Here is an 11,228-nt window from a genome sequence, read left to right as displayed (position 1 = left end):
ACACTCAATACACATTCTAACCCTAGATTTATTCAACACAACCTTTTTACTCTACACAACAAAGTATAAACACATTATCTAAAATGCTACAATTACAAAAAAACTCAAAACAGAAAATTCATAGTACTGACTGTACAATAAAAGCCAAAAAAGCAATGTACACATTGCCAAGGTAACCCCAAAGACCACCATGAAGGGGGGGAGGTCCTGTGATGACCTTGCAGAGCTAGCTCTCAACTTGCTCACCAATTTCAGAGAGAGATGTGGGGTGTGGGTGAATGTGTATGAGCACATGTAAAACAGAACGATTGATAGCAACTAACACGGGCTATTTCACCCCAGAGGTCAGAACTCAAGCAGGGCCACGTTAATAGGAACGGCAGCTGTACCAAAGCATGCCCTTTCCTGAAGGATCCTCAGGCTGCTAGACTGGCCATAGGTCACCTGTGGAATGGAAAAATGTGCTCGCAGGCTGGGGCAGCACTGCTACCTGGAATCCTGCTCTGTTCCTGCTGGCTCTGCTACTGAACTGACTCTCAGGGACTGGAAACCTGGGAACTTTCTAGCCAGGAAACTGGAGAGCATCTTCATAGGCATAACCCCAAACCAACACCACTTCTGCACCCAAACTTGGCCTTCAGAGGAAACGTCTCAATGCTGCCTTTGGAAGCCTGCCCCTGAGTGAGGATTTGTTTCCTACTGACGACTGTCCTTCGGCTAGAGAAGTGACAGAACTGAGTTGGATGGGATATAAGTTATGGGGCAGAGCTTCAGTGGCTTGCTTATCGGGAGGAATTGGAACTGGAGCGGCTCCTATGGCGGCGGCGGCCGGGAGAGCGGGATCGCCGACGCACGGGGGACCTGCGCCGCGGGGAGCGGGACCTGTAGGAAGAGGAAAAATCACATCAGACACTTGAAGCACATGGCATGAAACAGCTCTACATTCTGGACAGCAGGAGTAATGCTAGCTTCTTTTTGAAACAATTCTGCACAGTTTCTTGGTCCAACACTCCGAGTCAGAATAGGTTGGAAAGGAAGACGTTCTGGAGTTCTGGGGCAACCTGCAGGGCCACCTTCTGCTGGTCCCTCTTCCTTTCCCCTGCTATAATGAGCATGAGTTTTGAAGGCCACCCATGCCAACACTGCCTTCCCACTCCCATTATGGTGCGTGCGGGGGCTGAATAAGATACCAAAGTCATAACTGTCATATTGTGTCGTAAATAAAACAAACCCAAAATGGTCTCAGCCAGCCAGTCCCCTGTGAAACCCCAAACTGACTCACCTTCTCCTCATCCGTGGGGGTGACCGGCGCCACATGGGAGGTGGTGGCAGCATCCTCCTGGGAGGGCTGAATCGCCTGGGGGGTGGCCTAGGCCAGGGGGCCAGCACAGCAGTGGCAGTGATTTCCTGGCCATCAATTTGCCCTGTTGAAAAGGATCAAGTCAAAAATATCTAACAAGCATCTACTCTAAGCCAGGCGCCGTCAGATGTAGGCATGCCATGGAAAGCAGGACAAACAGGGTCCTTGGAAATAAGGACAAACTCAGCTAGTCACAGAAATAACCGCACCATTACTACGGTTGAAGGTTTCATTCAGAAAACTGTAAGTGGGCATGGAACGTAACGGTACTCAACCTTGAAGCACTAGGATGGCCTCTCAGAGAAAGTGCCATTCGAGTCAACACCCAAAGAACATGCTGGAATCTGCTAACCTGAGGGGAAAAGTGTGCCCTGGCCCTGAGCTGTACCGTGGGATTAGCACTTGAGGTTCCTTCTCAAGAACAATGGGAAGGGGACAGGCAAGAGAAGGGAGACCCACTAGGGGGTTTCACAAGAACTGAGATAGGGTGAAAACTGAGAACTCAAGGGGTAACTGGGACATAAAATCCCCAGAACCAGATGACGGATCAGATAGGAAGCAGGAGAAGGGGGGTGATCAGCACCAGGTTTTGGATGAACTATGATCTAAGAAGTGGGGCTCAGGAGGAAGAACACCTTGGGGTGGGAGGACAAGATGAAATGAGGTTAAGGAGAGGCCAAGCCTGCCTTTAAGACTTTGGAAATGTGCCCCTAGGGAGGGAGCTCAGGAAGGAGGCCAGAGGAGCCTGCAGGGCTTTATCGACAGAAAGACCAAAGGAAACTGAGAGGCAGACCCAAGAACCCCAGGGAAGCATACACTCCAACCTCAGTTTAGGGATTGCTCGGGATACCAAGCACAGCCCCTGTGTGTCTCCAAAGGGTGGAGGGCTCTTTTATCTTCTCAGCTCCTACATTCAAGGAAATTTCAAAGGCATCGAGGGGATAAATGAGGAATGAGGACCTGTGTTCAGAAGCGACTCGAAGGCTTAACTTAATATTTGCAGCCTAAGCTGGCCCTGATTATAAAATAACAGATAGCCTAGCTGGGCGTGGGTCAGCCGTTGAGCATTGACCTAGGATCTAGGAGATTGCTGTTCGATTCCCAGTCAGGGCACATGCCCAGGTTCTGGGCTCGATCCCCAGCCGGGGGTGTGCAGGAGGCAGCCGAACAATGATGACTCATCACTGATGTTTTTTATCCCCCCCCCCCCATCCTCTCTCTGAAATCAATAAAAATATATTAAAAAAAACACACAGCACAGAGACAAATCTACCTCCTGGCAGTTGCCAGTAAAGGCCAATCCTTTTCACTTTCCTTCTGGAGACAACTCGGAGTTGTTCCATTTGATGGTGCATTGCACAATATGGGGAAACACAAAAGTCCACCAGAATCTTAAGAAAATGTGGAATGTTTATAATCAGGCACACCTTGGATGTGTCCAAGTCTCCTGAATTTTAGCAAGTGTTCAGATTCTTCATGTTCAAACATGATCAATAATCTCTAATACGAAAATGTGATTCACAAAGCCAAAAGCTGGTGTGTGCAGAGTGATGGAGTGTAGTTTATTCTGAACTCCCTAAAACAGTTCAGAGGGATTCAAATAGACTGGAAAAGTTAGCTAAGTATCCAAACTATACCAAGGCTCAAGGGCAGTTACCCAAAAACAACAGTTAAGCTAAGCTATTCAACTGTATTAAAGGGGCCTCTGAGGACACCAAGTTTCTGGGGTGCTCAGATTCTCCTCTCCACTCAGCCAGGCAGCCCATACAGTGCTATGGGCAGTCCTGGCTCTTGGCCCCAGCTGCCTGGATTACATACAACAGCAGCAAGCTGGGGCAGAGACAAATTACACATTCCCCAAAAAACAAAATGAAAACTGGCCATCTGAAATTATTCACTAATGTTGAAATGTTACAACTATTCTGCCTAATACCAAACGACTGCAAATGTGATAATAGCTAAGACACAAGCTTTTAGGAAATGGGAAAAATTTGCGAATTCAGGAAATTTAAAAAATCTTAATGCTGAAATGTTAGCAAAACAGAAAAAAGACTCTGAGGATTAAAGGAAGCATTCTCATATAAAAGTCAAATAGCTCCATAATATTCATGATATATTCTTTGTAAAAAAACAAAAACCATTCAATCCTTAGGCTTTTAACAGACTGAAAAACTCTTAAAATGCTAATATATTCATATTTGCCAATTTTTTTCAATAATGATCCATTAAACGTGTTTTTGGTAAACACACACCCACTGAATAAGAATTGAAAATTAAAATCCTGAAAGAGCTCCAGGGAGATTCTGATGTGTAGCCAGCCAGACTGGAAATCAGTTCTAAAGGTCCCTATATGTGGTGGGTAGCTGGTCTTGGATCGGGGACAGAGGAGGTTCAGGAGCGGTGGCAGAGCCACCCACACCCACCTCCATCCATGTGCTTCAGCGCCTTTTCAGCTTCATCTGGATTCTCAAACTCCACATATGCATAGCCTTTAGATAGATGGGGGTGCATCCTTTCTACAGGCATGTCAATCATTTTAATTTTCCCATAGGTGGAAAATATCTCCATGATGTGATCCTAAAGGGAAAGAAGTGTCACCAATGCTTAAGCACCAGTCACTTGTGTAAGAGTCAAAGAGAATTCACCACATAACTACAACCTTGGCATTTGGTGGTAATCTCCTAGACACACATATATATCCCATTAAAAGGAATTAGTGCGCTATTTGAGTCATGTGCCATCACACAAGTCCTCGGAAGGCTACATCCAAAGGCACCATCCCCTGGTCCACTGGATAGATTTGGCAGTCCTCACCTTGGTCACATTCCTGGTGAGTCTCCCAATGTGCACTTTGGTGGGTTTAGGGGAAGGGCTCCGCCTTTTCCTTTCCTTTTCATCTCTTTTGGGTGGTTTGGATCTGATTGAGAAAAGAAAACAAAAAGCAATCAATTTCTGTTAAGTCAAAGGTTTTTTTAGTGGGGATGTTAACAGTTTTTAAATAAGGAAGTCTTTCCTACTAGTTCATGCACATCATTCCTGTCTTAGAAGTCCTACAAGGACAGAAAGACTCCTTTTTGGTCTTTTAGAATAACTACAAACTCGATAGCCTCCAGCCTGTAAACTTAAGTTCACAGATAATTCACAGGTTTGGTGAGAAACAGTGTTGGAGGGGAGCTCACTTGGAGCGGGAACGCCGCCTGTTGTCATGTCTGCGCCGAGAAGGACTTGGAGATCCGGAAGAGCTGCTGGAGCTGGAGCTGCGGGATGTACTGGAACTTCCCGAGCGGCTTGATGCTGACGAAGAGCTTGAGCCGCTGCTTGAGCCGGTGCTAGTGCTGGAGCCCGAGCTGGAGGTAGAGCTGGACCGAGACCTGAGGGGTGAAATGGGGGGGTCACAGACAACAGGTGGGAACAACGTTTCTTCCCAGCACAGGCAAGCCTACGCACACTCGCAAGAGTAAACAGCTGTCCTTATATTTCCAAGCGGCCCTACTTTCCCCAGCAGGGAAAACATTTACCACCTCGCCCTCAAGCCAAAGACCTTGTTGGGAAGAAAAAACAGCATTTACATTGTGCAGTGACAAGAAAGGAAGAATGAGCTGCTTCCTACTGATACAGAAGCGTTGTCTACTAAAAGGTAAAGGAGCCTGGCAAGTCAGAGCCACCAATTCAGCTTGAAAGGTGACTACTGACTGACCAAGGCTGGTTTTCAATGGAAAAAAAAACAATTTCTGGGCTAGGGCAATCCGATTACAACCCTGAATAAAAAGCACTTTTAGAGTCTAGCCACTGTAGCTCAGTGGTTGAGCGTTGACCCAGGAACCATGAGGTTACCATTCAATTTCTAGTCAGGGCACATGCCTGGGTTGTGGGCCTGATCCCTGGTAGGGGGGCATGCAGGAGGAAGCTGATCGATGTTTCTATCTCTCTACACCCCTCCTCCTTTCCTCTCTCTCTAAAAAAATAAAAACATAGTAAAAAAATAAAGGAAGCACTTCAGAGAAAAATATACCCTAAGATGTCTCATTCTTCAATATTTCAAGGAAAGAAAACACACAAACACCAACTTCTATATATAACCAGAGCAAACCCCAAACCAGTCAGCCACAATTAGAATTCCGATTAACAATCTGAGTGTGTTGTTTATAAATAATTAAAAAGACAAAGCACTTTCCGTGCCCTTCAGGAGGGATGTGAGGCCTCTCAACACTACGAGGTCAGCCCCACCTGGTGCTGCTGCTACCACTGGAAGCGCTGCGCCTCTTTCGAGTTTTATCCCTGCCCCGATCCTTCTCGCTTGACTCCTTGGTGGTCCCTTTATCTTTAGAGCGATCCTTGGACTTCTCATCAGAGCGGTCTTTGCGTTTGGTAGGAGAAGGAGCCCTGGATGGTAAGGAAGAATGTGAGAATGCATGCCCTTTTGATTGAACCCTAAAACAATAGCACAACCCAAAAGAGGGGGTCCATGCGGCTACAGAGATCCCAGGCCATCACAGAGCAAAATGATCTGTGGCTTAGGACACTTTCACTATAGAATGCAAGACATTTCCAATCTTCCCCTTTCTAAGGGTCCCTAGCAACAAGCACCCCCAAAGTATCACTAGAAAAATCTGACAGAAGGATTACCTAGTGCTGGACTTTTTATTATTTTCTTTGACTCCTAGCAAGCTCTTCTTTTTCACTCCTGATAAATCCATTCTCCCCTTCTGAGGTGTTCAAAGCAGAATGGCGGCCTCACTTATCTGAACTCTCACTTCTAACTTGAGTCTGAGAAACGATCCCTAATCGATTGCAATTTACGCCAAAGTGCAGCCTAATAAGATAAAAGGATTTACAGAGTGAACAAATTGGCAAGGCAAAAAATCTACTTTGCAGCCAAAAGCTGAGCACACGAATGGAGGCAAGGAACACAGCAGCGAGAGTCCACAAATCCAGGAACACGCGGGGACCTTCACCATGTCCTCAGGGAGGATCCCATCTCCACAGGACACAAAGTAGAATCGTCACCTCAGGTTGTCTTTTTCTTAAGAAAATGATGGTGATGCTGGTCACTGTATTGTTATTTTGCAGGTGGTACAATACCTGTTTTTCACTTATAAGTTTGATGATAAGCCCTCTACAGTCCCATAGAAGTACTACAGCACATTTGCATGCAGAATAGGAAAAAACCTAAATGAGTGTGGCCCTCCTGATAGGTTTAGAATTTGTTTTATTGCTCTAATTTCCGTTATAGGATACTTTGGATATATATTACTGGAAGCGAAAACTACTTCAAAAGTGACTGGTACTGGTATCAAAATGTTTACTACCCTGCCCGGCTGGAGTGGCTCAGTTGGCTGAGCATCATCCTGTGCACCAAAAGGTTGCTGGTTCAATTCCCGGTCAGGGAACATACCTGGGTTATAGGTTAGATCCCAGTAGGGGCACATAGAGAAGGCAACTGATCAATGTTTCTCTCTCACATTGATGTTTCTCTTTCTCTCTACTGTGTCCCTTCCTCTAAGTATGCCCTCTGGAGAGGATTGGAAAAAAAAAAAAAGTTTACTACCCCAAAAGAAAAAACATCCTAAATGAACATTTAAAAAGCAACAAAACAATGTTAAAAAATATCCATTGTGGCCCAAGTGGGTTTGGCTCAATGGTTAGAACGTTAGCCCGTGGACTGAAGGGTCCCAGGTAAAGGGCATGTACAAGTGCCTGAACTGAAGCATGTGCTCAATAAATGGTCATTAATAAATTTTACTCAAGAATGAATTACTAATTCATTATGTGCCCCCTATTTCCTGGGAACTGCTGCCTCAGCAATTCCAGTGAAGTTCTGTACAATTTGCTGGAGTTGTAAGCAAAGATCGGAGGATATCGGTCTTAACTACTTCTGTCCCACCTTTTTCGATAGCCTTTAACCTGGACACAGCACACCATTTGGGATCTGTTTCCGTGTGTATAGGGGAGTCTAAAATTCCAATAATGTTCTGATTCAAGAAAGAGTGCCTGGTCTTGGACAACCTTGGACAATCAAATGAGGGAAGAGCAGAATATCCTTTTCTCCTTTTCCCAGGCTGTAAAATCTTTAATGTTTTGCCTTAAAACAATAAGGTAATACAGACACGGAGCTGGTAATACTGGATATGGTTAGCATCCTTGGATAATCAGTGATTATGGTTAAGACTCTGGCATCAGTTTGCTTGAGTTAGCTTTGCTGTGTAACCTTGGATAAGTCACTTAACCTTTCTGAGCCTCAATTTCTCACCAGTATTATGGTGGCAATTAGTTCCTACACCTCATAGTTATCAAGGACACCAATCAAATTAACCCATAAAAGAGACTTGGCATCTAGTTAAGGCTCAGTAAATGTTGGCTAATGTTCAAAGAAAAGGCTGTTTCTCCATGTATGAGGCTCTTTCCCCATATAAACCCTTGTCCCCAAAGTCATATATCTCTGAGTGCTCAACATGTGTTCCTTGGACAGCCCCCATTATCTCACTAGGAGCAGCACTGTCCAATAGGGATGGAGTTCCAAACATACCCTAAAATTTTCTAGTAGCCAGGTTACAAAAAGAATGTTAACAATGAAATTAACTTTTAGTGATGTATTTAACACACTACATCCCAAGTATTACCTTTTCAACAATCAGTGTAAAAACGCATCAGTAAAATTTTTACGCCCCCCCATTAAGTCTTAAAAACACATCAATTTGGGATAGGTGTATATTTCAAGTGCTCAACAGCCCTATGTGGCCAATGGCTACTTAAACTGAACAGGATTGTCCTAGAGTGCAGATTCCTGGACCCCACCCCAGTTCTAACGATCTACCTGAAAGTACTTTGTGAAAACAAGCACCACCAATTATTCTTAAACACTAAATATTAACAACCACAGAGTAAACGAACGCTTTGTTGGGTGTGGCCGAATGCTAAAAAGCAAAGGTTGAGGTTCTCTGCTCACACAAGTTCAGGTAACAGCACAGGACCTTGGTTACCTCCCCCATCATCCGGAAAAGGTGCGCGTCCAACAGTCAAAGAGAGGAGAGAACAATTAGTTAAATCTCGAGTAGATGGCGTTCAGCTCAAATCTTCAGAGCACCTTCCCCATTTAAAAGTACATTCTAGGCACAATTCATGCAAAATAACAAAAAGAGAAAAGTCACGTCTTTCCTCCATTGATCTTAACCTTCCCTTCTGGGGTAACCCATCAATGTGAGCTCCATGAATTCAGGGGCCGTATCTCCAAGGGCTAGAACCGAGAATGGCACACAGGAGCCCGGTAAACATTCGTGTTGTAAATGTTTGAATTAATGGCCCCGAAGGGAGGATTAGTCGGTCTTCCAGGGTATCCCACAAAGCAACTCTGCACCCACCGGGGCACGGGCCCCGCACGCGACCTCGCCGCACACGTCCACTCACAACTCCCCAGTCCAGATGCCGGGCCGCGACCGCTTCCAGGGTAGGGCCCAGAGTTGCAGGCCTGGGTCTCCAGCCCGGCGAGAGGTTCCTGAGGGCAGAGACCGCGCTCGCGGCTTCTCCGAGTCCCAGGGGCCTAGCTGGGCCAGCCGTGGAGCTGACTGTGCGAGGCCGCCCTTCCGCCCGCCGCGGCCCCGACTACTTCCGGGCCGCGGCCTCGGACCCTCCCACTCTGTCCACCCCGAGCCACACTTTTTCTTCTTAGTCCCCGCGCTGTACGGCCAGGTCGCCGTCCTCACTGCGGGGACGGAGGAGCACGCCGGCTCCACGATGCGCCCCGCCGATACCGGGGTGCGCCCCCTAAGAAGCTCGGATGGGGTCGGATTCCCCCACTTACATCTTCCCGCCGCAGCGACCTCCTCCCGCTCTCCTCAGCCGCTGAGGTCGGCGCCGCTCAGTCGTCAGGAGAGGGAGCGGGAAGACGCCGCTGTTCGGCGCTCAGCGATGACGTAATCGCCCCAGCCAATGGGCGCGAGCGCTCGGAGTGTTAAAGGGCCGAGAGCGTTTGTGGAGAGTCTCGGGAATTTTCACTCTGTAGTTCCCTATGGAGGAGTTGTCTTGGGCTACCCAGGGCTAGCTGTGTGCCTCGTGGGGCCGACAAATTGGCTGCTTGCTGGGGCTGGGAGGACCGCGCCGCACCAGCAGCTGAAGGGGCGGCACGGAGGGGGTTAACGCGGCCCCGCCTCTCTCCGTGCGCGTGCGTAAGGGGCTCGCAGCGGATTCGGCGGTTGCCCGGGCGCTAAACTCCCTACGGGGTGGTTTCGCGCCTTGTGGGACCTGGCGGTGGCAGAGCAGGGCCGTGCCGCTCTGCGGCCTCGGGCAGTCGGCCCTGGAAGCCTGCAGGGCGTAGGCGGCTCAGCTAGCCAAGCCGTCGCTAGATGGGTTCGTGCGGTTAGAAATCACGCGTGGTGTGCGGGCTGACCGTGTAGGCGAGGCTTCTGCACCGGCGGAACTCGAGGGGGGAGGGAGGTATGGACAGGACCCGGCTGTGCGGCCAGAACGAACTGGGATGCAGGAGGCAAGGTAGAAGACAAGGTGTAGAAGGGAAGGCGTCTCTGAGGAGGTGACACTGCAGCTGAGTGGAGGGGCGCGCCGGCAGAGGAACAGCAGATGCAAAGGCGCGGAGGCTCGTTGGAAGAAGCGAAAGGAGGCCCGTGGGGCAGCTCGCAGGCCGGGGCTGGGAAGGTGGAGTTCCGCGGTGCGGGGGACATGAAGGATGTGCGAGATACCGGCCGAGGCAGCATTCTTTCTCTGGACGGTGTAGGCTGGGAAGCACTGTCAGAACCTAATGGAAAAGGCAGAAGAAGAGGTTTGGGTTTTACTCCAGCAGGCTGTTGGAGTAAAACTTGGCGCTGAGAGGGCCAGGCTTTTGGGTTTTGTTCACTTCTATGTCAGCCGCATTCCCCCCCTTCCCATCCCTCTCCTCCAGTCCCCCGCCTCCGTGTCTGGCAAGCAGTCTTTCCTCCTTGACTATTAGTGGGAGGAAGGAATGTGCGCCCAAACCCAGACGTTGCCTGTACAGGTAGGTGAAGCAAGGAAGAGAAGGGAATAGATCCAAAGTGATTTTTTTGGAGGAAGGAACCAATGCTACTTGGAGACCAATTAGATGTCAGCGGGAAGAGCCAGCTTGGTGACTTGGGGTGGATAGATGGTGCTCTGGATGCCCTCTGCTTGTCATTGCTCTCTGTTCCACTTGGTGCTCCCAGCCAATGATGATGACTCCTTTCCCTCCTCCAGCCTTGTCTCCTGTACAGGGATGTCAAGTGTGCCCCTAACACCTTACCCTGTGCTGAGGGGTGTCTTGAGTAGTCCAGGACAAATGAAGCCTGGGAGGAGCAAGAGGAGGGTGGGGAAATAACCTGCCCACTGAGCCCCCTCCACTGAGGCACCAACATGTTCCTGAGGGTGGGGGTCTTCCGTTTGATGGCAGGAATGGGGGGACATTTAAAATAAGTTAAATTCTCCACATCAGAAGGGCAGCCTTGGTCCTGTAGCAGTGAAGAGGCCTAGGTGGTTGGCACTGGGGATGGGGTGACCTTGGTGGTCCAGGCCCATAGCACATGGAGGCTGTGGCAGCATGTTGGAGCCCCACACATCCTGGGCCAACCATTAGTGGGTACCTGAAGGGCCCTGAACCCAGAGCCTTTACCCAGGGCAGCACTGATACCCTGGCTGGGAGGGGGCATGCTGGTGTCCCCACCATAACAAGAGGAGGGTGGGGAAATAACCAGCTGGCCTGACAGCCCCCTCTGCTTTTTTTTTTAATGCTCTAAACTTTTAGAGTCTAAAGTAATATAATTTGGCATGCATATACAGTGATACCTTGGTTTTCAAATGTAATCCGTTCTGGAAGATTGAGTTCTCAAACGTTCGAAAATTGAGGGATCAATAGCCGACAGCTGGGCCT

At 48.5% G+C, this 11,228-nt stretch overlaps 1 protein-coding gene across 4 annotated transcripts; it reads right to left on the bottom strand.

Annotated features, from left to right (window-relative positions):
- Positions 1 to 10: 10 nt before the first annotated feature.
- RNPS1 (RNA binding protein with serine rich domain 1) lies at positions 11 to 9,382 on the bottom strand. Of its 4 annotated transcripts, none has more exons than XM_016208037.2 (8): positions 9,159 to 9,382; positions 5,987 to 6,173; positions 5,588 to 5,743; positions 4,540 to 4,731; positions 4,175 to 4,277; positions 3,784 to 3,937; positions 1,283 to 1,424; positions 11 to 882 (listed from the first exon to the last, which is right to left on the bottom strand). In XM_016208037.2, exons 2-8 carry the CDS (start codon positions 6,055 to 6,057, stop codon positions 783 to 785), a joined length of 918 nt encoding a protein of 305 aa, XP_016063523.1. In that variant the 5' UTR covers positions 6,058 to 6,173; positions 9,159 to 9,382; the 3' UTR covers positions 11 to 782. The 4 variants fall into 4 exon arrangements, with proteins under 4 accessions (XP_016063523.1, XP_016063524.1, XP_016063525.1 ...); XM_016208038.2 differs by lacking the exon at positions 9,159 to 9,382 and adding an exon at positions 8,719 to 9,079; XM_016208039.2 differs by lacking the exon at positions 9,159 to 9,382 and adding an exon at positions 8,765 to 9,079.
- Between the last annotated feature and the right edge of the window lie 1,846 nt (positions 9,383 to 11,228).

The sequence above is a fragment of the Miniopterus natalensis genome, chromosome 3 (genome assembly GCF_054644295.1).
Source record: "Miniopterus natalensis isolate mMinNat1 chromosome 3, mMinNat1.hap1, whole genome shotgun sequence".
NCBI classification, from domain to species: Eukaryota; Metazoa; Chordata; class Mammalia; order Chiroptera; family Miniopteridae; genus Miniopterus; species Miniopterus natalensis.
This window is presented reverse-complemented; position numbering and strand designations above follow the sequence as displayed.